Consider the following 25,452-nt stretch of genomic DNA (forward strand, 5'->3'; position numbering starts at 1 on the left):
CTATTAAAATTTTTTGCTGTCAACATTTACACACAAATCTGTGCAGTGTTGTTGTGTCTAATGTGGCTTTACTTTTAAAAAAAAACACGTTTAGCCATGCTAGCAGCGTGGTTCAATAGAAGGCATAAAAGAGGTCTGCCAGTTGGTCTGTGACAAAAACATCTCAACATGATGTACAGCAACATATCAGATTTACTTAAAGACATATTTATTTTAGGATAATACTGTAAACAAATATTCAAAGGCACGTTTACAAAACACTAATTATAATCTCACTTTCTCACATTGCTAACCAGATCTTTCCAAAGGCACAAAACAGCAATACCTAACATACAGTATTAAAAAATAAGGAGGAGGGCATTATAAGTTTGTCCTGTAGCTTCATCTTGAAATGTCTGAGGACAAGCTTTTTACAGTGAATCTGTCCTAAAATTTCCTTTACTGTCCAAAGGAACAGCACCAATTTTAACTGTAATGTTTAACTGTACACTATTACATTCACATTTTCTTCAGTATCAGGAACATTAAATTATTTTCGCTCTTTATTTGTTGGGAATGATTCAGAAGAGAGATAACAAAGTTAAAAACTAAAAACATATTCCATCATAGTTCATCTTTCATGTTGGTTTCTTCTTCGTGGTTTTTACGCTGACATGTGCACACAGCGGTGTGGTCGTCCGGCTGAGGAACCAGCTCCATGTCTGCGTGTCGCGTGGCCTGTCCCGCCTGTCGCTCCGAGTACGTGTGCAGCACTCTGTAGTAGTAACAGTACAGTCTGCTGGGCTGCAGCAGCTCCCTGGCCGCTGCCTGACCCTCTCTGGCCATCTCTCGTGCTTCAGCGTCGTTCTCTTTGGCCCATTTGATTTTCTCCAGAAGGTCTGACAGGTTTCTCTTCACAGGAACGTAGTGAGTCCCTGCCTTCAAGAGGCTGTAGAAATGTTCATAATACTGCGAGTCCTGCTTCAGGACCAGGCTGTTCCCGAGCATCAGGTAAGGAAAACGATACGCCGCCACTGTCCCATCCACGTTCACCTGGTACTTGTACTTCAAGAGGGGAAAAGGTAAAACCACTTTTAACATAATTTAATTGCGTTGATCATGGTGAGGCTGCACAGGAGAGCAGCAAAAATCCAGTGACAATAAACTGAAATTTAAAAAAAGAAACCTGAAAACATAACTCCACCAGCCACAGCTGTCACCACTGAAGTGGCAAATCTAATATCAAATATTCATTTGTCTATACATTTTTTTTCTCACCTTAAAGAAGTCAAAGAATCCAACAAGTGGTGCTTTGCCTACGTGTTTCTCTCTGTCTCTGAAGAAGAACCACCCTGTGATACCTGCGTCCAGCAGATCAGGGTTTTTCTTGGACAGAGAGACCAGCTGAAGACGCTCCTCTCGACTGTCCCGGCCACGGAAAAACGCCCGCTCTGTTTTATTAGCCCACGGAGGCCCTGGAAGAAGTTTATCCCAATATCATCAAATTATAATAACACTATGGTTAAAGGAGAGTAAAGGAATGGAAAAATTTAAAGGCCCACAACTGTCTGTAACACCATAAAACTATTTCACTGTACATCAATAACACAACTTGTCTGTACTGTCATAAAAGTTACAACTTACTTGTCACGGTTCAACTTGTACTACAGGGACAGGTTAAGCCTGAGGTAAGGGCGGATACATATCAAGACTCATTCACTGATCAACTGCCAGCTCTTTCTCACACCAGTCTGATTATAAGGCAAAACTCCACACACAGTGACTGCAAATACAGCTGTGGGAAAATCAGAGAGATGCATGTGGAAATGTCTACATGCTAACAAACATCTACCAATGTGTTTTTATTTGACTTCTTTTTTTTTTTAAGTCTTAAGATGAGAATTTCAAGAGTCCTAATCTAACAGTCTGCATTTGAACCAAAAAGCATTTATTTCTTTAAATGTTGGTCTGCATTAATGAAATGTTAATAAATCAGTACAAAGTGCTGCACCATGTTGACCCCAGTCAGGAGAAGAAGAATTCTTACTAGGTAGCACAGAGACAAACGTACGAATTTTGGTCCCATAAACTGAAAACTGTCTTACACAGACAGACATAAAATTCACTGACAACATTTTAGACCACTGCTACATGAATGTGTGTGCGTGTGTGTGCGTGTGCGCATGTGTGTGTGTGTGAGATACCTGTGTTTCCCTGGACAGACAGCAGGTCATTGGTGACGCCTCTCATGGTCTCCAGGGTGGAGTGTGTGACCTCGTAAGTGGGAAGGACAATGTCCCGGGTGTCTGTGGAGCCACACCACGACAAGATTGGAACAGCGTCCGTCCTCCTCGTCTCTAAGGGCCAGTCACCAACATTGATGAAGAACTCCACATCAGGCAACCTCACCTTCAGCAGACAAACAAGTTTGATTTGAAATCAACAAACAATGGGAATAATTGGATCCTTTAACATCCCTCAAACACACACACACACACACACACACACACACACACACACACACACACACACACACACACACACACACACAGAGCCTTACCTTCCTTGTTAGAGACAGCAGCATTTCATCAGAGAACATCTTGAAGTCGGTATATTTGCCCAGAGTGCGGCGATACAGCTGGTTGTTGATGATGGCGTAATGAATGAGGCCTCCCCTGTTAGAGAATCTGTGAGGCACTTCCTGTCTGAGGTGCTGCAGGTCGACTGCAGGAAAGGCTTTAAAGTCCGCGAGGATCTGAGGCTCTACAGCAGGACACTGCATGATACTCTGCCAGACGGCGGCGTCGGGTTCAGGACAGTCACAGTACTCATGATAGACCGGACCTGAGCATTTAGAAGAATACACTGGGTTAGATCAGGGACCCACTGCAGTCACAGGCAAAGACATGGTGACAATGGTTCTGTTTATTCTGCATCACTTTTTACTGGCAACCTCAGGACTAATGATGCATTTTGGAGATACGTATGTACAAAGGAAGCTAGTGTTCACTAACTTCCTTTGTACACATGATGAGGCTTGTGCATAAGTGAAGTGCTGACCACAAAAACACATGTAGTTATGTAACAGCAGTGATGTCTAACATTTCTGAGACAGGATGGTCTCATGTTGCATAGTTCCTCCATGTTTCTAAGCCTGTGATGTGCTTTACTGAGGAGAGACTATGATATGATGTGAAGCACTAATGCAAATTGTCCTTATCTAATGAAGGTGGGATACCAGAATATTCATTTAACATGCATAAGAATAATGATGAGGCTCACAGAGGCTTCATTTTAAGACCAGCACTCATTATGCATAGATCTGGCCATTCAGGTGATGCAGTGTGGGCGTTCTTTTGCAGTGCAGCCCTGTACTGTGTCGTACAACGTGTGCTGTGCAGACTATTGCACCCATTGGTTTCAGGGAGTCGGTTTTGTGACCAAACCATGGGCATTTGAGCTGCGCCATCTTGGATTTTAGTGGGAGTGCACTTTCCATATTTGGCGGAGAGGCGATTACTCTACGGGTCTGCCGGCCGACAACCCGGCCACTTAGCTCGGAGCAACAGAGCTACCTTAAGGCTAATCAGCTAGGCTAACAAGCTAAGCGGCAGCCACACGCAGCTACATCCACCACACGACAGTCCCCGAGTCCGACCCGACTAGCTCGACCCCGTGTAACCGCGACACACAGAGAGCGCTCATACCTGAATGTAAGTTCCTTACAAACTATAACGCCACAGCACTTGAAATAATAATTAATCTTAATCCGAAGTCCTATGGCACCTCCCACGGGTGGTGAGCCCATGGGAGGCGGTGCCGCCCGGAGTGGGGTTCAAACCCACGACCCTGAGAGATTTATGCTTCATGCATCTCATGCTCTACCAACTGACCTAATTATTTTAATTATTAATGATAATATATTAAAGTGTTTAATATTTAATATTTACCGGCTTTCACCGCTGCCTCCATCCACTATCCACTTACAGTTACAGCAGCACACAAACAGCAGCAGCCGCTTACTGACGGAGCTGCTCTGTCCATGCTATGTCGGACTTTTTAAACAGAAAAATTAGACGAAATAAAATTGTAGCCTAGTATTCCCACAATAAACGGACTCTGAGAGCACGGAACACATCGCAACAGCGTTCCTAACATTAGCTGCTCCGGTCCTCTATCTGTATCAGCAGCGACCATAAATCGGCAATTATTAGTCATAAGCCAGCGGCAAAATATGCTAATACATGCTAATTAGTGCAAACATCCAGGTAAAATAGTGAGAAATTCACTTACCGAAAAAACTGCAACGCAGACTCCTTCGACGGTCGGTTAGTACAGTCTACACTACAACAAGCCATACTGTCACAAAAACCTATCCAAACATTGGCAAACAAACACGGACACTGCAGCCCCTGTCAACCGCTGGAGGTAGCCGGAGGCCTCTGGATGTAGCCGCCTAGCCCAACCGATGCTTTAGCAAAGAGCTAACTGCCAGTGCCTGTCTATGGGGCTGTCACTCAACGTAACCACGCCCTAATTTATGTACGAATTTTGAGCCTAAATAACACTAAAACGGTTGTGGTACACCCCCACCCCCCCAACAGTGTTCACGGAGGTGGAAACTATCAATAGAGACCAAAAACAAAAAATGTACCAGGCTGTAAATATGTTTTTTTTAGGCTGTAAAATTGGCTTTTTTAACATGGGGGTCAATAGAGAATTGCTCACTTCTGGAGCCAGCCCCCAGCGGCAGCCAAGGAACTGCAGCTTTTTGAACACGGAAGTGATCCTCACTGCTGAAACCTACAACTCCCCCCTTGGTTGTGTATGTTTAACAGCTTCTCCTCTGTCAGAGTCAGGTTTGCTTCCTTCCCTCATTTAACATGGAAAGTAGAATGGATCTTGAATTGTAAACATGAGTGTATTCTTGACAACAGTGTCTTGTGAATGTTGCCCCTACATGCATCAATATAAACACTTATAAGACTCATTTCAGCATCCTCATTCATTTTAACATAAAGTCTGAGCTGTAAATATCTGCAGAAATCCCGTTTATCTAAACTGTGGCTATCTGTAATATATTTCCAAGCCTATTTTGCTGCAGATTAAGTGTATTAAATGTGATGTAATGTCTTTCTAAAGACATTGTTTAAACCTCAAACCCAGCTGTGCAGGTTTTAACTCTCTGTCATATGCCACCCATGTTGAGAGGAACCATTGTCCAGTAACTTAATCTGTCCAAATGCATAATCTTAAATTTTATCACCTAATATGGACTATAAGGTGATATCCAACTGGCTTAATTCTAGTTCTCTCCATTTTGCATTTTAATTCTCAGTGAACCTCTGACTAAGTATCTCCATTGAGCTGTGTTATAGTAATCCTCCAAGCATGAGAGGGATCTTCCTCCATTCTAGTAACTACAGTTGTGTTTTCTAACTTTGCAGCCATGTTGAAGATATTCTCTTAATTTGCATGTGTTTTCTTAAGCTGAGGTAGGTTGAGCTCTCAGGGCCACCAAACATTTGCCTGAGGGTTCATGTACTTTTTCCAACGTACGCTCTGAGTGTCTGAATGATGTGCTCTACACCGACAGGACCAATACACTGATTTGTGTGGTAGTAGTTAAAACTGATTGAGTTTATTGATTACTGTATCTTAGATGAAGATCTGACCATATTGTAAAACAAAATTATTTATAAATGCTGATAATTACAGACCTTGCATGATGTAGGGTGATTTGGCAACAGAAGCATCTTGGTGGAGGACTTCAATCTTCAGACCCCTGAGCGCTGTGCCGTAGAGCCGGTACCTCACCAGGAAGGACCCATCTCCTCTGTCCAGAGGTGGAGGGACGTGGATGCGGATGTGCTCCTTCTTGTCCAGGGAGCTGATCTTCACTTTAAACGTGTCTTTACCTGAACAGCACGCGTGAAGAGCGTTTCAGCAACACCTGTGACTTATGTTCATCCTGCTGCAGGGCTTTAACGAGCAGCAGATACTTACACCGCATTTTGCACACTGACACACAACCTATTGTTGTTAGCTGACCACACATGCTCAGAGACTGACTTAAAGCATGAATGAAACTAGCTCTGTGTCTCATTTGAAGGCTAATGGAGACACTAGTTGTGATTATAGTGCCATTATGACATAATCTGGTCGATGACAACAGGAACAAATTAGTGTTAAGTAAAGCCAGCTGTGTGTGCTGATAATATTCAGAAACATGTTGCCACATCAGTCCGTGGTTAGCTTAAAAATGAAGCGACATGAACTGAGTTAGCTGATTTGACCGGCAACTGCTCCGCACTAGCATTTTACTGCTGCTATGTTTAACACCGTGACATTTTGGGGGGAACATGCTAAGTGTGTGCTCATTTACCTGGAGACAAAGTCAGGTTTTCTCCCTTTGAACTGACCGCCTGAATAAAGAAGTAGCGGACCGGTAAAACCGTGTCGGGGTTCAGTCCCGCTCCCCAGATGAGACATCTCTCTGGGCTGATTCCTTCACATGCAGAAACCGCCGAGTTAAAGCTAACAAATACTACGAAAATTATAAACCCGCGAAGTGAACCGCTCTGAGAAGGCTGAACTAAATCTGCGCTGTGCTCACACACCATATTCCTCAGACTGCTCACGACTTTCCGTCTAAACTCTGTGAATATTGGCTGTAAAGTTTGGATAGAAACTCCTATGCCGACATGTTGTCGAAGAGAAACACGCCCATTGTCCGGTGGTGCCTTGACGGAATGTCGGAAATTTTAGTCGCGGACTCTGAACGCCCCACCAAAGACCCTCACTAAATATCATAGACTGAATCTAAAAATACTGCACAGTATTTACTAGAACAACATCTGAAATTCAACTTACTAGTTTTTGTGGAGCTTTCAATCATACTTTACAAATTACTACAGATACAAAGCCTTAGATTTGAAAGATTAATGAAGTGCTGTTTTCCTTTGGTGTTATTGGTCTTATCAAATTTTAACAAGGACAGTTTTTTAGTGTACTATAATTGTTGTATAAATTTCATATTTTGTATACATTTTCAGTCTTTGACTACTGTCGTACTTGTATTTTTTATTACTGTATGTGTTAAAAATCAAAGCTGCTGTTTTTACATGTTTACTCCATTTTTATTTTTCAAAAAATTACATTTTGGCCTAAAAAACAGTTTGATTTCAAAAGAGACTGACGTCTTGTATAAGGGATAATATGATGGCAGTTTGTTGCTGTAAATAAAAGTACATCAGAAAATTTTCATACCATTGTTATTGAGTGATTTTGATGGCAATTAGTGGTTCTAGTGTCAGTGAGACCAAAAATCCTAAATGACAAAGACTGTTAACAGCACCAGACATACACAGTCTGTCATTTTGAATAGTATTAGACCATTAACAATTTTCATTTGTGGCCAAATGATTACAGGGAACAAATCAGCTCTGTAGCCAATCAGAATGCTAGTAAGAAAAGGTGTTTTCTGTTTTATATCCCAGCTTTTCCATATTTGGCAGACAGGCATTCTGAATCATAGGTGGAGGACCGCACAGGACAATAAGGACATCGTTGGACGGAGTAGGGAGGTGGTCCTTGATCATGTCATAGGTCACAAATCCTGAACTGTAGCGCCAGTCTGGAGGACAAGACAAAAAGATGAATCAGAAACTGATTTTCAATGAATTGTTGCACTATTTCTGGTATTTTTTACAGCTGTAAAAATTCATACGAGAATCCCATCCTGTTTCTAAAACAGCTCACTTTTTGGCACAGCTGTTTGCCATGTTTACAGCCAAAAATGTTAAAATTGATAAAAGTTGTAAAACTGCAACACTGGCAGCTTATTCACCAGAGAAATCTGTCTCGGAGACTGTTTTCACTTCCTCTCTAAATACTAACACTCATTTTTGGTCTGTCTCTCTCTGTCCTCACTGCCACAGCAGAGGGAGACTGTTGGTGAAAGGAGAACAGAAGCTAAAGCAGGTCTTCATCTCATTCAAAGAAAGAATTAAATCAGGAATGAAATTACCTGCTTAGTTTTTGATCTTTAGGGAAAGATAAAGATTTCAGCTGCTACTGTCAGTAAAGCCATTAATAACAAGAAACAAGAGGAGATTTGTTCAACTTTCATCCACAGATAGTCATCGCTACCCCCAAGGCAACCAAATAATGACACTGCCAATGAAGAGCGAGTACACCTCTTCAAATGAATAATGATGAAGTGCTGATGTGTTTCTTTTCTGTGTGGAAGTAATGAAGACACAAGAAGACAGAATATGAGCGCTGTTCAAAGCCTTCACAGCAGAGATTATGTAACATTATTATGCTCATTAATTTCTGCTCACTTTAAGGATTATGCAAACAAAGACATGAGCGTTTTGCCAAGCTACTGTAACACCCTGTTGAAGCTATCTCCCTCCACTGCCTGCAAGGATTTTCCTCCAGCTGAGGAGTCTTTGTATGTTTTCTCACTTTGAATATTCAGCAGTGAAACCAGAGGACTGGGCTTCAGAATGTATTCACTGCATATATATATAAATATATATATATGTATGTGCGTACTTATGAGAAGTAGCATGTCTCACTGTAAAAAAACAAAAAAACATTTTGCAACTGCAACGCCAGAAATTAAATTTGAAAATCTTTAATGTGATCTTTTGTAATCATGTATCATGCGGCAAATTTAACGATCCACTTGGTGTAATTACTTAGTCCACATTGGCTACTTGGCTAATCCTATTGGAAAACTATTCTGTATTGTTTGTAATATGTGTACTGTAAAGCCCTCGTCCTCTCAGAAGACAAATTTTATAAGTTGGGTCACATGTGGAACTGAACTGTGACACCTTAAGAAAATTACACTGCAAAAACATTTGACTCTCAGTGAAAGTTTTTTTCAGAAACAGTCTCTCAGTTGGGTGAGATTGCTTCACCTGTGTCCATTACAAATCCTGGTCTTTTGAGAAATGTCATATCATTTCAGGTGCAAATTTCTTGATGCTAGTGCAGCTAGCTCGCTCTTATTGATGCTGGTCAGAGTTATCAAGTCTCGTGTACTGACACAGATTGACGGGCCACAATAGTATTTATATACTTTGATTGAAGATCTCTTTCTTTTTTTTATTAAAAACGGATGAGTCATTAGGACTAAACCAAAGACTTGTTAAAGCTGCATCAGTCACAGCACCTGAATGAAAATCCCACACATCGTTTTCATTGTAAGAAGCACTTTTGGATGAAAGAATCCCACCTGTTCTGTATGATTAACATTACAGGTGCAGCTTTAACACGTGGGTGCAGGTTACAGTGAGTGGCAGCCCACCAGGAGCCCTGCTGTTAGGTCCATAAATGAAGAAATACTTCCTCACCCTGTGGAGGTTTGTCCAGCGTAAACCAGAGGTTGACCTGGTCAGGATGATTCCTCTTCACCTCCTCCAGCTCCTCCCTCAGCAGGATATCCTTCTCAGTCTGAGAGAGATCAAGTGAAAGACAATGTTATTTCTCCAGAGTGTTTTTGTACAGTAATACTCTTTAACAATAAAACCCAAAACAATGTACTGCGACGGAGCTGAGTCTGACCTGGTTGGCAAATATGAGAGAGCACTTGGTGTTGTCAGAGGGGTCCGCTGTGATCCTGCGAATTAACTGCAGCATAGGAGTGATACCTGTGATGGCAAAAGACTGAAGTTGGTCTCAGAGGATGATTTATATCTCAGTGAGGGGAAGACAGGGGAGCAGAGTGTGGTCTTCTCTCATTTTTCAATTAAGTTATATTGTCAGCAGTGGTGCTACAAAAAAAAAATTCATCAAATTGGTCCTGAAAGTTGAAGTCCTGGACCACTTTAGGTATAACCTCTGAAAACCTACAGTGACACACTTGCAGTACTGTTCCCCAGTCTTCACCTATGTAACAAATCCGTTATCTAGAACAAACAGGATATTTCATCCTGCAGAAGCTTCAGCCTGCTGAGCCTCTGTAATCTTCTGAATGAAGTACAGACATTATTGCACATTAGAGTCATTCATGACAGGTTAATAGAAATGTAAATGAACCTGTTCCTCCAGCGATCATTCCGACGTGCTTAAACTTCCGAACCTTGGGGTCTGACTTCTTGTCCGGTCGGATGGAAAACTGACCTTATTTGGAGGAGAGGAAGTCTCAGCGAGTTCAGTAAGAATTATATTGTACCACAGTGACATCTGCTGGTGACAGAAAGTAACCACAATGCACTGCATACACACGCATGGAATGTGTTTCCACAAATACACATGCCATACCATTTCCCTTATACACCAGCAGTCCATTGGGTCCTCTGAAGTCAATCGTGTCTCCAATAGCCATGTTGTCGAGGTACTGAGACATCTTCCCTCCCTCTGGAAAGGAGGGATGACAGTTCTTGTAGTACACCTGAAGAAATTACACAAAGAACACAACCATTTTAGAGACTTACTCAGTCTGTTATTACCCTATATGTGGCTCTACAACCAGTTAACCTATGGACCAAACTCTCCTGGTATGTTTGTGCTGTTGTATTTTCGATCAGTAATGTTAATTACCTTTACCACAAGGTCAACATATCCCTGGTCCTCATCACTGGAGACTGGTGTGTAGGCTCTGACCACCAGATTGCCGTTCACCTTGGCTGAGAGGTACACATGCTGACCTGGGCATAATGTCAAAGCACAGGAGAGGCAATGAGTGCTGTGATGGCAGTAAGCTGTATTTGACTTCTTTCAACAAATTCTCTCCCCTACACAGAATTCTTTTGATGTGCTTATGCTATGTTTTACTGCAGTTTCTGACTTTTTAACATTCTTAATCTAACACACTTTCCTTAAAGGCTACAGATGCTCTGATGTGTTGCGGTTCAGTTACTGTAATAGGATCACGGACACAGCTGAAGACCTGATCTTGTGTCCTCATTTACTGCCACATACCAAGATACTTTGAACCACAGATCAAGAAGGACAAACACTCAGCACCTCAGGTATAAGGCCAGAGGTGCTGGAGCTGCATAAGAAGAACAACTACTTAATACTGCGCTAATGCTGCTGTGACATTAGTGCGCAGATGGTCACTTCTCACAGAGATACTCTGAAAAATCTTAAGAGGCAGGAAGCAAATCCCTGTTGTTGAAAAGAATTTTACGTGAGAAGATAAAGAAAATATGAGAAAAGAAAAGGAACGAGAAGAGAAGAGAAGAGAAGAGAAGAGTTTCCAGTACCTACTGGCAGTCCAAGGATATGAGCTTTAGATGGAAGGCCAAACCGAAATTTCTTCGTGTCATGACTGATTTCCTGTGCAAGGACACATACAGTTTAATCCCTACAAACCTGCACTTTGTCTTAAAGGTAATCAAAGTGTCAACAGTTTTAATAGGCACTTTTTTTCCAGATTAATAATAAAACTGTTTCTCAAAAGATATTTTAATTTTTCTCCCAGAAAAGTTAGAATACACAGAGAATATAGGGGTGTTAGCTAGTGTTTGGCTTCAGGAAGAGATGAGGAGGTGTGGGAAGCTCACTTCTCTCTAATTCCTCATTCCAAGTGACATCACTTGAGGCAAATTATCTGACCTCCCGCAGCTCCCTCTGGAGCCACACAAGTCCTTCTACAATTTTTTTTTTCTTTCACATATATGCATAGTAGACTAAGCCCTGAGACATGTAAACAGACTTTGATGTGCAAATTTAGTGGAAATTCCCTTTTAGGAAATAATTTACATCATTTTAATTAGTGTGTACACTCAGACAGCACAGGCTTTATCAGTGCCACGAGGGAGCGAAGCTCTGCCACTCTACTTGTTGCAAATAGAAACAGGAAAAAAATAGACTAGACAGTTATTGCTCCTCTCTGTGTTGCATTCATAGGACAGCAGTTGTGTTATCGGGTTTAACTGTGAGTGTGACCCCATTAATGGAACAATGAAAGCCTACAGTGAACACAGTGGACCTTGTATGCTTGTATGCAACTTACGTGTTTGTCTATAAGGGGAAGTGAATATTTGACCATGGGGTCCTGCAGAGCGACAGGTAGCTTCTTCTTCTTCCCTCCTGCAGAGTCTCGCAGGAAGAAGTACAGCACTGTCACTACCACCACGGAAAAAGCTGCCACCACTGGGATCGTCTGTGAGACAAAGATCATGGACAGCATGGACACTTGTGGAGCACAAAACCAAATGTCAGAGTTTTAGTTTTGCACAGAATGGTTTCCCATTGCTGCATGCATTTTAACGAAAGATTCACACAGTTACAGTTTAACTTTTCACGGTTAAATAACAAAGCAGATCAGAGACATTAAATCTCTGAGTCTCAGTAAAGTCGAGCAGTTCTTCAAGGAATGTTGACTTTCAGGTACTGAAAAAGATAAAGAGGAGTACTTATGTAAAGAGTGAAATAAAGTGAAAGTCCATTCTCACCAGGTTCTGGTCCATAGTTGTAAAATGTTAGGACGTGTGTCAGGGCCTCCTCCTCACGCAGCCTGAGAGACCAGAGTCTGCATCCAGTCAAGACAATGATAGGCTTCTCTCCCTCCCTCTCTCTCTCTCTTTCTCTCTAACACACACACACACACACACACACACACAGCATAAAGGGCATATAAGGGGGTGTGGCCTTCTGCTGGGGGAAAGGTGACACAAGGTCCAAAGCACCAATAGGAATGCAGACCTTATCATGGCACTACATAGTACAGAGGTGGTTCAGAGGCAGTGAGGAGCAGAGCCTTGAAATCACACCACTGGGAGAGGGGAGGAGAGACAGACACACAGAGATTACATAAACTCTGGAGCTGTGGGAAAAGTAGTTTATTCATTACAGAGGAAATGACAAGTTCTGCATTTTTAAAGCTAATAAAAGAAACAGGACATTTAATTTTTAAACAATTTGCATTTTAACAAAATACATGGTAGAAAAGTTTGTCCTCAAGTAAATGAATTACTTCAACAGCTCAGAGGAAAGGACTGTGAGCTCTTACAGACTGACAGATATTTCTAAACTAAGTTTGAGTGGCAGCAAAGTTACAAAAACAACTGAGAAATAAAAAAACAGAAAATTTCTGATGTACCTGTAGAATTAGCAGCAAAAATGAGCATCAAATAACCTCGGTCGTTATCTGTTCTAGGCCTAAATGGCCTTTATAAAGTACAAGACAAAGTACAAGTTGCTCTAGATAAATTTTATTAGCATAAAAAACAATATAGCATCTAATGCATCCTAATGCAAAAATAAGTATAAGCATGTTTATGGAGCAGAGAGGAAGTATTCAGATTCTTTACTTAAGAAAAAGTAATAATATTTATAATATAACACACTGTTAAAACTCTGTCACAAGTAAAAGTTCATGCATTGAAAAGTTACTTAATGTTACAATTTCACATACATGATTTTTTTTTTAAATCTATAACGGAACATAATACTTTATTAGCCCTTTTTGTGTTTTGTGTATAATATGTCAATTTGTAAACAAAGAAAACCCCTGAAATGATGATTTGGTAAAAATAAACAATATATCCAGATATTTCTGTTTAAGAGGAAAATAAACAAAACTAAGAAGTTGGCACAATGGGGCCGATGATGCTAACATGCTGATGTTTAGCAAGTATAAAGTGTAAAACAGGTCAGGGGATCACCAAAATCATTAGGATTCATCCTCTGGGGACCATGAATGTCTGACAGTCCAACATCACCATCCTTCAAGCCAGGAGCATGGCTAAAAATAGGAAGACAAATTGATATTGTTAACCTTCGGTATTGTCACTGTAACCAATAAACTACCAGCTAGGGTGAAAACTAGTTAGCGAGTGAGCAGAGACGTGGCAATAGCTAAAACTAACAAATATCTGGTGGAAACATCCAGCTCCTGCCTGTTAGCAGAATGAGTGCAAACTTAACCAAACCTTGTAAAGAACATCTTAAACATCAACAAGAATCACCAAAAATAACATTATTGGAACAAGGTTCATGTTTAGTTTTAACATAACTGAGGCTCCAATTTTCATTAAGTCTTGCTCATCCTTTATGTAAATCAGAATAAAGTCAGTAAGGCCGTACATTTCTATTCTACAATATCTTAAACACTTCAGTGATGTATCTTCAGCAGAGCCTCCATCTGACCTTAACGTACCAACTACACTGTGCCTGAGGCTTCTCCACTGTAGTCTTCATCATCTGAAGCCATGCCCACATTCAGTCTGGGATCCTCTGGAGTCTTCTGAGCCACATCAGCCTGGGAGGACAGGACTCTGCTGCTGGACTGCTGCACGCCTGGGTCAGCTAGATCCAAGTTCACTAAAAAAAAAAAAAAAAACAGAGAATGCTGTGAAGAACACGGTACAATGAGTCAGTCACCATCTCAAAATCAGGACAAAGATACTAACTGGTTCACGGTAACTCTTTTCTTACATTTCTTAAAATAGAGGAGAGAAAGAACAACCAACAAGTTCATCAGTACCACTCTCCTCTCTTTCAGCTACTGCCAAAGTGCCCCTGAGCGAGGCACTGATCCACAGCTACTGCACTGGAGCTGCTTAGTGGTCAGCAGCAGACAGAGGCAGCCACAGTACAGGTCAGCTCCCAGTGGGAACATAAAGTCTGTGTGAATGAGATGCAAGATGTTGCTTTTTACTCCAATTTCCTTGAAAAGTAAAAAACAAAAAATGAGCAGAGAAAGCAAAAGGCCTGATTTATACTGCTCCAGATGTTCTGACTTGTAAAACCAGCAAAAACACAGATGGAATTAATAACATCAACAATGGCTGGATTCCATTTAGGTGTGCCTGCCTACGAGGAAACTTAATGGAACAGTCATCAAAAGTGTTACCAGCTCCACTTGAGTTTGTTCAACAATAACAAGTAAAAAAAATGTCACTTCCCTGTTGTGAGTCAGTTCCTGTTTCCAGTTTCTGAGTGTTGCTTCAAAGGTCAGTGGTAAAAGTTAAAGAGCCAGTCTACTAACAATCAGCAGGTTATTAAAGGGGAACACACACACACACACACACACACACACACACACACACACACACACACACACACACACACACACACACACACACACACACACACACACACACACACACACACACACACACAGTCATTTATAATAAGACTGAAACAGCCACACAAATACTGTCATCCCTCTAATATTAAATCTCACTTATAAAAATAAGTGTATTTGCATTCTCATTAAATATGAAAGTTTTACTTTTACTTCCTATAAACTGTCACTAGAGGGCGCTGTGCACAAACATATATGTCTTTTTATGCTGCATACCAGTTCCCTTTCATCTAGTTTGCTACTGATATCAACACCAAGAGTTGTTATATAATTTATATATGGAAGGTCACCTCCTGTGACATGTGAAATCAATGTTTCTTTCATATATAATACAGAAGGTTCCTTCTTGCTTTGTGTTGAGGATGGAGGGGACAGTGGTGGATGTCCCCTAATGTCCCCTCAGCAACCACAGCTGACTCCTGACTTGGTGGAAAATTCCAAACAGACGGTAATTTACAACACACCAAAACCTACAAGCATGCAACAAATGACTACTTTTATTTTTATTAAGTCTAAAATATGGTTATCACATTCATAATTTAGGGCAGTAGTTCCCAGGACTATCCTATGAGGTCGCAAAATAAATCTTAACAGTTGTGAGTTGGCTGATAAGAGATGAAAACCTATTTGCTATTTATCAAGGACTGATCACCCTTTGAATATAAGCTGTAGACAGGGTTATACCATGGATTAAGGGGATCTGCTAGATTCTTATATTTACAGTAACCTCTGATTGAATGTTAGACAGTGAAGTGACATTTCTCTTTAGCGGATTATCATGATAACGAGGAATTAGACTGAAATAATACCATATTTGAGGGAAACACATGAGCTGAGTGGCCATAACACTGGGTGTCTTGGTGCATCATGTGATATTCATCATTCTGTCTGGTGGATGCCCAGTGTGTGTGTGTGTGTGTGTGTGTGTGTGTGTGTGTGTGTGTGTGTGTGTGTGTATGTGTGTGTGTGTGTGTGTGTGTGTGTGTGTGTGTTGTGTTCACTGGCATTCTGACGAGCGAGTAAGACACAAAGCGACTGTGTCTCTTTGGCTCGGGGCCCAGTTTTTATTATAAAAACTTATTCTTGATTTAGTATATTGCCAAATAAATCTATTTTAGAAATCCTAAACAAACATAAGCATTGTATATGTGTGAGCAAATTTAATCAAAAATGAATGTCTTCTGATTAAACCATGTTAATAGTTTAAAGTGCCTTTAGAGTTGAAGACTGTGTCTGAAATCCATTAATTACTTAGTGCACTATATTTTCCCTATATACAGTGGTGACCTCAAAAGATCCACAATGGAAGGATAAACTAGTGTCCATGAAACGCACATGACTTTCTAACAATACATAGTAAAGTGTCTGTTATATAAGGAGCAGGGAATGAGTGAACAGGGGAGAGATTTCTGACACAGCCTTGTTGAGGGACTTGGTGAGAGCTGAAAGACGAGGCAGGCTGGTGGCTTTGGAATGAAAATACATCTTTATGTTATGCTTGTAATATCTGGGAGGAAAAATATTTTTCAGGATTCTGACAATGACTGATAATAGGACCTGTAACTCTTCTCAAACAGGTTTTTGTGCTTGACATTTTGCCTGGATACGCTGCATGTTGCATGTAGGCTAACGTCAGCAAAGTTTGATGGCAAACAGGATTTTCAGACATGATGTAACTTATAATATTCCAGCTCACTCTCACAGATGTTTGTGAAATTGTCACAGTTTTGTTTTGTTTTTTTTTGGTGACACCGGCGGCAGCTTACAATGTACTGGTTGAGATGGATGGCCAGAGACTGTCATGCCAGAGACCACAAAAGCACAGTGATTAAGGTTAGCAAAGGTCATGGTTTGGGTTAAATTGTAATAAATACATTAAACTAGACTACAGTCTTTCACTAACCTTAACCAAGTGCTGTAAACTAAGTGCTGCAGTCAGTTCAAGCTGAAACTTTACTGTCACAGAAAAAAGGAAAGTTCTTCCTTGTGCACAAATCAATACATTTCATTTTGTGACAGTTTCATGGACATTAGGTTGAAGGTCGTTCTGAGTGTTATGAGAAAAATGTCAAATTAATTTCCATGTACACAAATCAATAGATTACATTTTGTGACTATTTCGCAAACTGTCTTGAGATTTCTTGAATATCCAGAACAAGGAGGCTTCAGCACTGATGTTGTAGGCACACAGCAGGAATTTCATTTATTCTACTGCTAAAGTTTTTTTTTTTTTTTTTGTTTTTGTTTTAATGCTACTGTTACTTCTTATATCTAACAGTACTTTTTTAATGCCGAAGATACTTCATGCTAACGTTACGTGTGTGAATGGAACCCTCTGGGCTTTTAACCTGTGCTGCCAGCTTTTCTTTTTAATGTTTCTAAAGGTAAGTTTTCATTGACACATAACTGTATCCACACACTCACAAACACACAATGAGTTAGTGTACAGTAGTTTCCTCAGCTGTACCTTGCATGTTCTGAATCACTGCACACCTTGATGAGCAGAGCTTCCAGTTTCACAGTCTCAACACAAGAGGTACAACTAAGCAGCATCACAGTCCCAGAGGAGCTGGGTGTGGTGAGGGTCAACCCTGGAGACACACACACAAACACACACACGCTCTTGTCCTATTATCATAATGCATTCCCTAGACTCTTACCCTAACCTTAGCCATCACAACTAAATGCCGAACCTCAACCCTGACCCTGAGCTAAACCCAATTCTTACCTTAAAACCAAGTCTGAACCCTCGCAGAGCCCTTTAAAGTTGTGAGGTCCAGTCAAAATGTCCTCACAATGAGGATTTTGAAACAAATTTTGTCCACACAGCTATAAATAGACATGTACACACACACACACACACACACACACACACACACACAGAGAAGAGGCAGGTTTAAAATGAAAGAGGATGCTGACAAAAACAGGAGAGACAGAGAGAGAAAACCAGTAATGAAAAACAGATTGTAGAAAAGAACGAGTGAGATGAAGGGGGCAGAGGAGACAGCAGAGAGAAGAAGAAAAAAAAAATCATTTTCAGTTTTGACTCACGACAAAGTGACAGTATCATGAAAAAATACTGGCACTGTTGATTTGGAAACCCACCAGACTGTATAACCCAGTTTGAGTCCTAATTCAAAGAGTATAAAGAAGCACTGATTAATAATAAATCACTGTGGAACAGTAGCAGAGTTTAGTAGAAGAACATGACAGAAAGTAGTTCACAGAGGAAATGAGAGTAAAGGTGGACTGACACAGCTGTGTCCACCTGTTTCTCAGGTCCTGTTGTCACCACTGGCAGCCTGTTTAGACAGTTTGTCTCTCTGGACGTTTTGTTTTTTTTTGTTTTTTTTTACTGAATTGTTAGCTTATGTTCTCTGCATGAGCATGTGTGTGTGTGTGTGTGTGTGTGTGTACTCACAGGTGTGTGTGTTCTCACTATTGGAGATGCAGGTGCAGAGCACAAAGGGTGTGGATGAGGATCTCAAACTGCTAAATGTTTCGCTCCTGTAACTGATATTTTGTGACAGTATTTACTGTTTTTCATTTGACCATCTTGATGACATAAATTATCAGACTTAACAGAAGTCTTCAGCATCCTTTCCTAACCACAATTCTATCACTGTGAAGGTGCGAAAGCTTTTGAATCAGCATCCGGTACATTAAACCTGCACAGTGAAATGTGTTGTCTTAATGCTAAAGCTCTAACTCTCTTTTAAAGTAGCTGAAAATGGAGCCGACAACAAAACCTCACAGCTCGACAATGTGTTAGTTCACTGACAGAAGTGAGATTTTTTTTTTTTTTTCCTATTCTCATGGAGACACGGACTGAATTATTCTTTTGTATCATTTTTGGAACAGCTTGCACTTCAGTATTTAGGACTTGTTTCCCAGAAAACACTGAGATAAAGATAGAGGAGAGAAAAGAGACACAATATAATCTGAATTAAAACTGGAAAAAAAAGACAAAGTATCCCGACTGACCGAACATGTTGCTCAAAGTAAAGACAATTATGTTAAATTCAGAGTTTTTGGATTTTGCGACTGAGGCAGTTTTCAGGAGCGTGTGCGTCACTCTGCTGTTAATATATCGTTGGCCTCTCACATCTCAGTTGTAACTCCAGTGTTACATGTCCCACTGCCACTCTAAATGCCACTTAGGCTGCTTTGTTAGGCCCTAAATCCACTAGTGGACAGTTTTGCTAAATCTGAGACAAATGGAGAGACTGACTGTCTCAAGCAGCTGCTTCTCTACAGTTCATTACTGCTTTGGATTATGAAACATAGAGAAAGATTTTGTTAATTCACTCTGGTAGGTGATGTAGCCAACTGTTTACCACTGGGTGCAGTTGATCCACAGCCATGTTGATCACTGCAGCAGCTGAATTTTCTGTGCCTTGCTTATATGGATTTTCTAAACCTAAAATCCTGAAGTGAACATATTAAAAAAGAAAAGAGGCCTAAGAGAATGCAAAGATTTAACAAACCCCAACCATATGATGCTGTGCGTCTCCAGTTAGCTGTTCGATGATCTTCGTAACTAACGCCCCCCTGACGCTCTGCATCAGCTCTGTCCTCATCATGGTGGAGGTCTGCAGAAGATAAGGGGAGGCGGTTCAGTGTGTGTATATTTCATTTGCCTTCACTTCTATCCAGTTTTCTGTTTGAGCTTAGTCTTAGTTTTAATTCAGTTAGGTTTCAGCCTGGTTTGGTGTTTTTAAATTGGGTTTGATGTCGTTTTTGATTGTACTGTATGGCAGGATGATGTCTTTAAAGGTGTGGGCCCACTACTGCAGATTCAGAGCAGTTTGAAAGTAATTATTCACATCAATCTGAGAAGGGAATATCATTGGATTGTGAGTGGACCTTCTTTGGCTCACAATGGTCAAAAGCCAAAAAAGCTGTGAACCAGCAGTTTTGACACACACATACACTGATTCACTGGTTGGGAAAAATGGAGGTCGTCCGTATCTTTAAACACACATACTGTGCACATACCTGCGTGACTGATGAATGTTAGTGAAGCCTTGAAGCCTCTGTGCGTGATGCTGCTGTCTGAAGTGAAGTGAAGCACCATAACGCTGTGGTAGGACAGGACGGGAGGAGGAATACTGTCACCACACAGCACCGCTACACAAAACATGACAGAGAAGACAGACAGACCAAAAAAGAATGAGAGAAAGTGATGGGATGAAGCGTGTGTGTGCTACTGAATTTGGAATGAAGTGTTTCTCACTGAGGTCTGCCGTCCGGCTCGCCCATCATACCTATCTCTTCCGTTTGTTCCACATCTCCCAGGACAGTGAGGGAATCAAACAGACACCTGTCTGACTCCTCCAGGTCAATGTCAGCAAAATCAAGCTGAAACACAGCACAACGATCAGCCTTTGATTACCGATCAACAGGAGTGGGAGAGGAGTGTCAGCTGGAAAGTTTAGCTCATCACCTTAACAACATGACCCTGTGGAGCGTAGATGACCCAGCGGAGGACACAGTCATCGCTGTAGGGTTGTGGGTAATTTGGGCTGTGGACAACAGTCTGATCCTCGACCAGAACAACTGATCCACATCCTGAATGCAAACACACACACAGGCACACCAAGCATTACTACACTTACTGAAGACAAATCAGTTTAACACAAATACACTCATCTGCACACGGAGGATGAAAGACACATTATGAACAGCTGGGTTCATCCTCTCTACTGCTAATGAGTACACATCTGTGTGTGTGTGTGTGACTTGCGCAGCTCATTATTGTGTTATGGGACATCTGCCTGCACAACTCCCAGGTTGCTATGAGATCCACAATCAACAGACACAGCAGAGGATGACACAGTGTATGTCCTAATGTGCTATATATGTAGTGTGTAAATACACTCTGAGCTAAGTGATGGGCACAGAGCACAGTGTGCATCAGCCTGCCATGCTGTACTGTACATGGTATAACACACAGATGTGGTGTATTTGTCAGTGTTTGTGTATGTTTGTGTTGTCGTTAATGTTCTGTTCCCCACCGGGATTAGAGTGTCCCTGAACAGCACGATGCCTAATGACAAAGCCACTTCCTGCTCTGCTAATGTCAGAGGAGAAGAGAAGTGTTGCATTCTGGGAATGACTTAGAAGCACTGGCCAGCGTAGGACGCTTCCACAGAACATTCCTGTAAAAACAAAACAAAAAAAAAGTGGCAAAAATGACAAAGGAGAATAAAATATATCATTTAGTTTGTAAAAGGTTTTTTTTGGCTCGTTCCACTGGAAGTTTAAAGGAATAGTTTGACATAATGAGTCATGAGTAATGCAGCAAGTACAGAAGTGAGATGTAAAAAAAAAAGATATGTTGTAGTTTTAGGGGGAGGTCATGTGCTGGGATGATTTCTTGGTGAACAACCACACATAGTGATTGTGCGCAGCATCCCAAGGTGTTGTTGTCAAATGAGGTTGCCAGGTTTGGTACTAATGTGCCTTTACAGAGATTAAAACCAAACTTAGTGCTCACTAGTGTTTGTCAAGAAAAAATTCCAGCAAGTAACTTGACCTTATTATCATAAATAGTCATTTTTACCTTTTTGTTTGCGTGTGAGTTAACATGGGTTTCTGTTTACTCTATGAAATGTCATGGATGAGGGCTAGAACTTCACATTGTGTAAATAAGACATCTATTTGCAGAAGTTGGTGTTTAGGGTTGTCAAGAGTGTACAGGGCCTAAGTGTGAGAGGCCAAAAAATGTGGGGTGTGTAGTTTTCTCTTTAGACAAAGCCAACTGTTTCCCCCTGCCTTCAGTCTTTAACCTACACTGAACATGTTTTGACTTCAGCTCCGACATGAGATGGATATAAATCTTCTCATGCTGCCATGTAAAAGAAAGCAAATAAGCTTATTTCCCAAAATGTTAAACTGCTCCTTTAAGTTAACTCCTTTGGTCCCATTTACATGATTAAACCCGGTGGTCTTTGTGTGTGTTTGAACCTCACCAACAGGCCTGTGGCTCCCCACTGATACAGTGAGTCGATCGTAGCGACAGTAGGAATCATCCTCCAGATCAAGATGCTCAAACTCCAACAGAATACTAAAACCTGGAGGAACACTGATACTCCACACACACAACCTGAAGAGACACACACAGAGTGTTTATCTAGATTCACACAGCTACTCAACTTACACACAAGTCTGAACTACAAATCAGAGATTCCTTTTTTAAGGCTGTAAAAATTAAATTACACTAATTAGTGAATTAACAAGTGTATTTCAGTCTGTTAAGTCTCCATTTCCTGTCAGAACATGGGCAAAGAGTAAACAGACTTTTCTTTAAATGAAAACTTTAATGGTTGTCGCTGCCCTCAGTTACAGTGATTTGTTACCACGGCTACTTTCCCCTCTCAAGTGTCACTCACTCGTTGTTGTCGTAGTGATCACCAGGGAGGGCGGGGTTTCTGATTACTCCCTCGCTGTCAGTTACAGGCCCATCTCTCACGCTGCAGAGTCCTGACACACACACACACACACACACACACACACACACACACACACACACACACACACACACACAGTACTGCGTACATCAAAGAAGCATGTGCACGTTATGAAATATAGATGAATAAGAGTTGCTGTGATGAAAGGAAAAACAACTCACTCAATAAAGTCCTTCCCTGCTGTTGCTCATCAGCTGAAGCAAACACAGAAAGGTGAAGAAGAAAATATGAACAGAAACTAAATCTTTATTTACACTGCTATATAAACTGTCTCATGGTAGCACCGTGTACACACGCCTGTATAGGCCTACTTCCCTGTATAAAACATAATTTCAGGACCAATTACCATATTATCAGTACATGATTTTGTCTTAGCTGTATTTGTTAGCAGTAATCTTTAGAGATAATATGAAACCTAAACAATAACAGTCTACATGTGGAGCATCAACAGATAATGTAACCCTAACCCTAAGCCTAACACAACCCAGACATTCAATATTTTTAATCAGTCATTTGACAAATTATAGTCAGTTGATAGTCAGTTTGTATTAGCACTGGATTATCCCAAGACCTTGTGATCATGTGATCCAGTGTGTGTTTCATAAAATAAACAGACCTTGGCTAAATAATGGTTACAGACAGATAAACAGACAGATAAACAATCATGATCTTGTGATGTGCTTCTGAGAGACAGTCAGCTCGGCTTGTCTAATGATAACCTTATCTCACTCACCCTCTCGCAGTTTACGTTTGATCCAGGGCAGCAGCAGCCTCACATCAGTGAAAACCCCTGGAGATCCTCTTCTGGAAGGGGGGCGGCTGCTGTTGTTTCCCCAGCTCCGACCACATCCCTTACCCCAGGAAGTTACGCCCAGTGCCACCCAGTGACCTCCACCTGACCCCGCTGGACATACCAGAGGACCCCCTGAGTCTCCCTGGAGGGAGGATGAGGACAGGGATGAGTTAAAAAAAAAAAAAACAGTGAAAACTATTTAAAGCGACATAATAACAGTTCCCATGGATAAATGAAGCATCACTACTCTCAGTATCTCAGGCTGAATTTGCTCTTCAGTTAAATGGAGTGTAACCTAATGGAAAAACAGATAGATGTCACTGATTTCTTTTTCTACCTGACAGGCATCTCTGCCTCCTCTCTCTGGCCCGGCACACAGAACTGTCATGGCCGGCTGCGGTCGGACTGGTCCTCGGTTCAGAACTGAACTTTTGACAGTCTGGAGGACATATTTACACTTGGCTGGGTCCACCAAGTCCAACTGGACCTCTCTCAGTACGGCAGGAAGACGACCCCCTGTAAGACAACAGAATAGATTACAGTAGAAGAGACACCCCAGGTTACTTTAACAATATTTGATTGGAGTATTAAAACTACGTACTTTCCTTCATCCTGCCCCATCCACCCACAATGCATCTGGTTTGAGGAAGGATTTTCTCATCAGGCAAAGGTAGACATATTGGCTGGACATGGGCCCCTGTTGTAAAAGTCACACACCAGTGACTTAATAACAACGTCTCATGATCATCTGAGAGAAAATTAAAGCAAACTAATCATCAGAATGGAAACCTGCCCAGCTGGATGTGTTGATCCAACTCTACCAGAGCTATGTCGTGGCTCATGGGCAAAGAATGATGGTACTTCTCATGCACTGAGACTGTCTTGACACAAAAGACCTGCTCGTCTTCATCGTCCACTCTGCGGTCAAACTCTCCCACTGCCACTCTCACACCGCTGAGAAACTCTCTGAACAGAGGAGGACAAAATTCAAACCACGTCAAGTCTGATGTTCGTACAATCAGGAGTTCAGGAATAATCATATGTATTTGTGACACAGGCTGCACACGTGGGTAAGAACAGTACTTTGAGACTGATGCAAAGCAGTGTGCAGCAGTCATGATCCAGCGGTCACTCAGAATGGCCCCTCCACAGAAATGAGAGCCCTTGAGCTGTAGTGAAACCTGATCATAGAAATTCCACATTTACACAGCTGAAATCAGACACATACAAAACAGAGGTCACATGTACAGATGAAAGTCTGGTGCAAGACACAAATATGGTTTTAGCATGTTCTTCTTTCAGTTCAACACCACTGGGAATAATAACTCCTTCCTCACAGCTTGTATCAATGGAAGACCAGAAGTGTGAAGCTAGAATAGCTTAGTAGCACGTTAATACGCCAACAAGTGAACTGAAAGCTAGTCTGTAACATCCAAAATGTACTATTACCACACTGATCTCAGGATATCAACATCATGCATATAATTCACTCATTTAACACAGGAAATAACAGTTAGCATCAAAAACAACCGTGGTTTACTTGTGGTGAACAGAACAAGTGGATTATGAGTAGTGATATGCATCAGGGCTGAACCCATGCCGTATAAGTATTCTTACTGATGAGCAAAGACACCAGCACACAATGACGGCTCAGTGTGAAAATAGAGACTAATAGAATTAAACAGCAGTAGATCACTGACCAGCCATGGGTGTGATCCATGTCTGGCCTCAGTCCCTCCAACCACCCTCAGAGACTGAGCCATTGGGCTCCACACCTGAGGGACTCCACACTTTGGACCTGACGAGATGAAAACTCGTTGCATCATCTTGGCTTCATAGACGTATCCATAGAAGACAAGAGTCTGCCATCCCCTGTTTGGCATCCACTCTGTCACTTACCTGTCTGAGCGGCATGAATGGCAGCGTTTACCCAAAAACAGAGAGAGAGCAGAGCAGCAGTCGTCCTCATTACTGATACACACATCAAGACTGGGTCCTACTGGGGAGACAAAATGGTTTACACACCCTGATGTGTGTGTGTGTGTGTGTGTGTGAGGGGATACTCATTAACAAGCCATTAAACCCTGGCAGAGGATGGTTGCTGAGTTCACACGTCACCAAAAAAAAAAAAGAACTGTAGAACCTACTCATTG

The 25,452-nt window shown here is 41.4% G+C and overlaps 3 protein-coding genes across 7 annotated transcripts; all 3 read right to left on the bottom strand.

Annotated features, from left to right (window-relative positions):
- Nucleotides 1-5: 5 nt before the first annotated feature.
- Nucleotides 6-6,686, bottom strand: poglut3 (protein O-glucosyltransferase 3). Its single transcript, XM_041037719.1, has 6 exons — nt 6,365-6,686; nt 5,700-5,897; nt 2,540-2,823; nt 2,184-2,388; nt 1,258-1,454; nt 6-1,044 (listed from the first exon to the last, which is right to left on the bottom strand). The coding sequence occupies exons 1-6, from the start codon at nt 6,600-6,602 to the stop codon at nt 604-606; spliced, it is 1,563 nt and encodes a 520-aa protein (XP_040893653.1). The 5' UTR covers nt 6,603-6,686; the 3' UTR covers nt 6-603.
- Nucleotides 6,687-7,108: 422 nt separating this feature from the next.
- On the bottom strand, nt 7,109-12,533 carry LOC121181690 (NADH-cytochrome b5 reductase 2). Its single transcript, XM_041037754.1, has 9 exons — nt 12,399-12,533; nt 11,957-12,106; nt 11,205-11,277; nt 10,537-10,643; nt 10,258-10,387; nt 10,033-10,116; nt 9,559-9,644; nt 9,348-9,447; nt 7,109-7,615 (listed from the first exon to the last, which is right to left on the bottom strand). Exons 1-9 carry the CDS (start codon nt 12,411-12,413, stop codon nt 7,443-7,445), a joined length of 918 nt encoding a protein of 305 aa, XP_040893688.1. The 5' UTR covers nt 12,414-12,533; the 3' UTR covers nt 7,109-7,442.
- Nucleotides 12,534-12,778: 245 nt separating this feature from the next.
- LOC121181665 (ovochymase-2) lies at nt 12,779-25,345 on the bottom strand. 5 transcript variants are annotated; one of them, XM_041037702.1, is made up of 17 exons: nt 25,199-25,345; nt 25,000-25,097; nt 24,383-24,480; nt 24,093-24,265; nt 23,901-23,996; nt 23,637-23,815; nt 23,240-23,441; nt 22,668-22,700; nt 22,429-22,519; nt 22,009-22,142; nt 21,052-21,195; nt 20,481-20,605; nt 20,302-20,395; nt 20,033-20,164; nt 19,528-19,626; nt 14,105-14,268; nt 12,779-13,690 (listed from the first exon to the last, which is right to left on the bottom strand). In XM_041037702.1, exons 1-16 carry the CDS (start codon nt 25,281-25,283, stop codon nt 14,108-14,110), a joined length of 1,944 nt encoding a protein of 647 aa, XP_040893636.1. In that variant the 5' UTR covers nt 25,284-25,345; the 3' UTR covers nt 12,779-13,690; nt 14,105-14,107. The 5 variants fall into 5 exon arrangements, 3 of the variants coding, with proteins under 3 accessions (XP_040893636.1, XP_040893635.1, XP_040893637.1); XM_041037701.1 differs by having other exon boundaries at nt 19,522-19,626; XR_005894059.1 differs by lacking the exon at nt 12,779-13,690 and adding an exon at nt 14,383-14,927 and having other exon boundaries at nt 14,195-14,268.
- Between the last annotated feature and the right edge of the window lie 107 nt (nt 25,346-25,452).

The sequence above is a fragment of the Toxotes jaculatrix genome, chromosome 5 (assembly GCF_017976425.1).
Source record: "Toxotes jaculatrix isolate fToxJac2 chromosome 5, fToxJac2.pri, whole genome shotgun sequence".
NCBI lineage: Eukaryota > Metazoa > Chordata > Actinopteri > Toxotidae > Toxotes > Toxotes jaculatrix.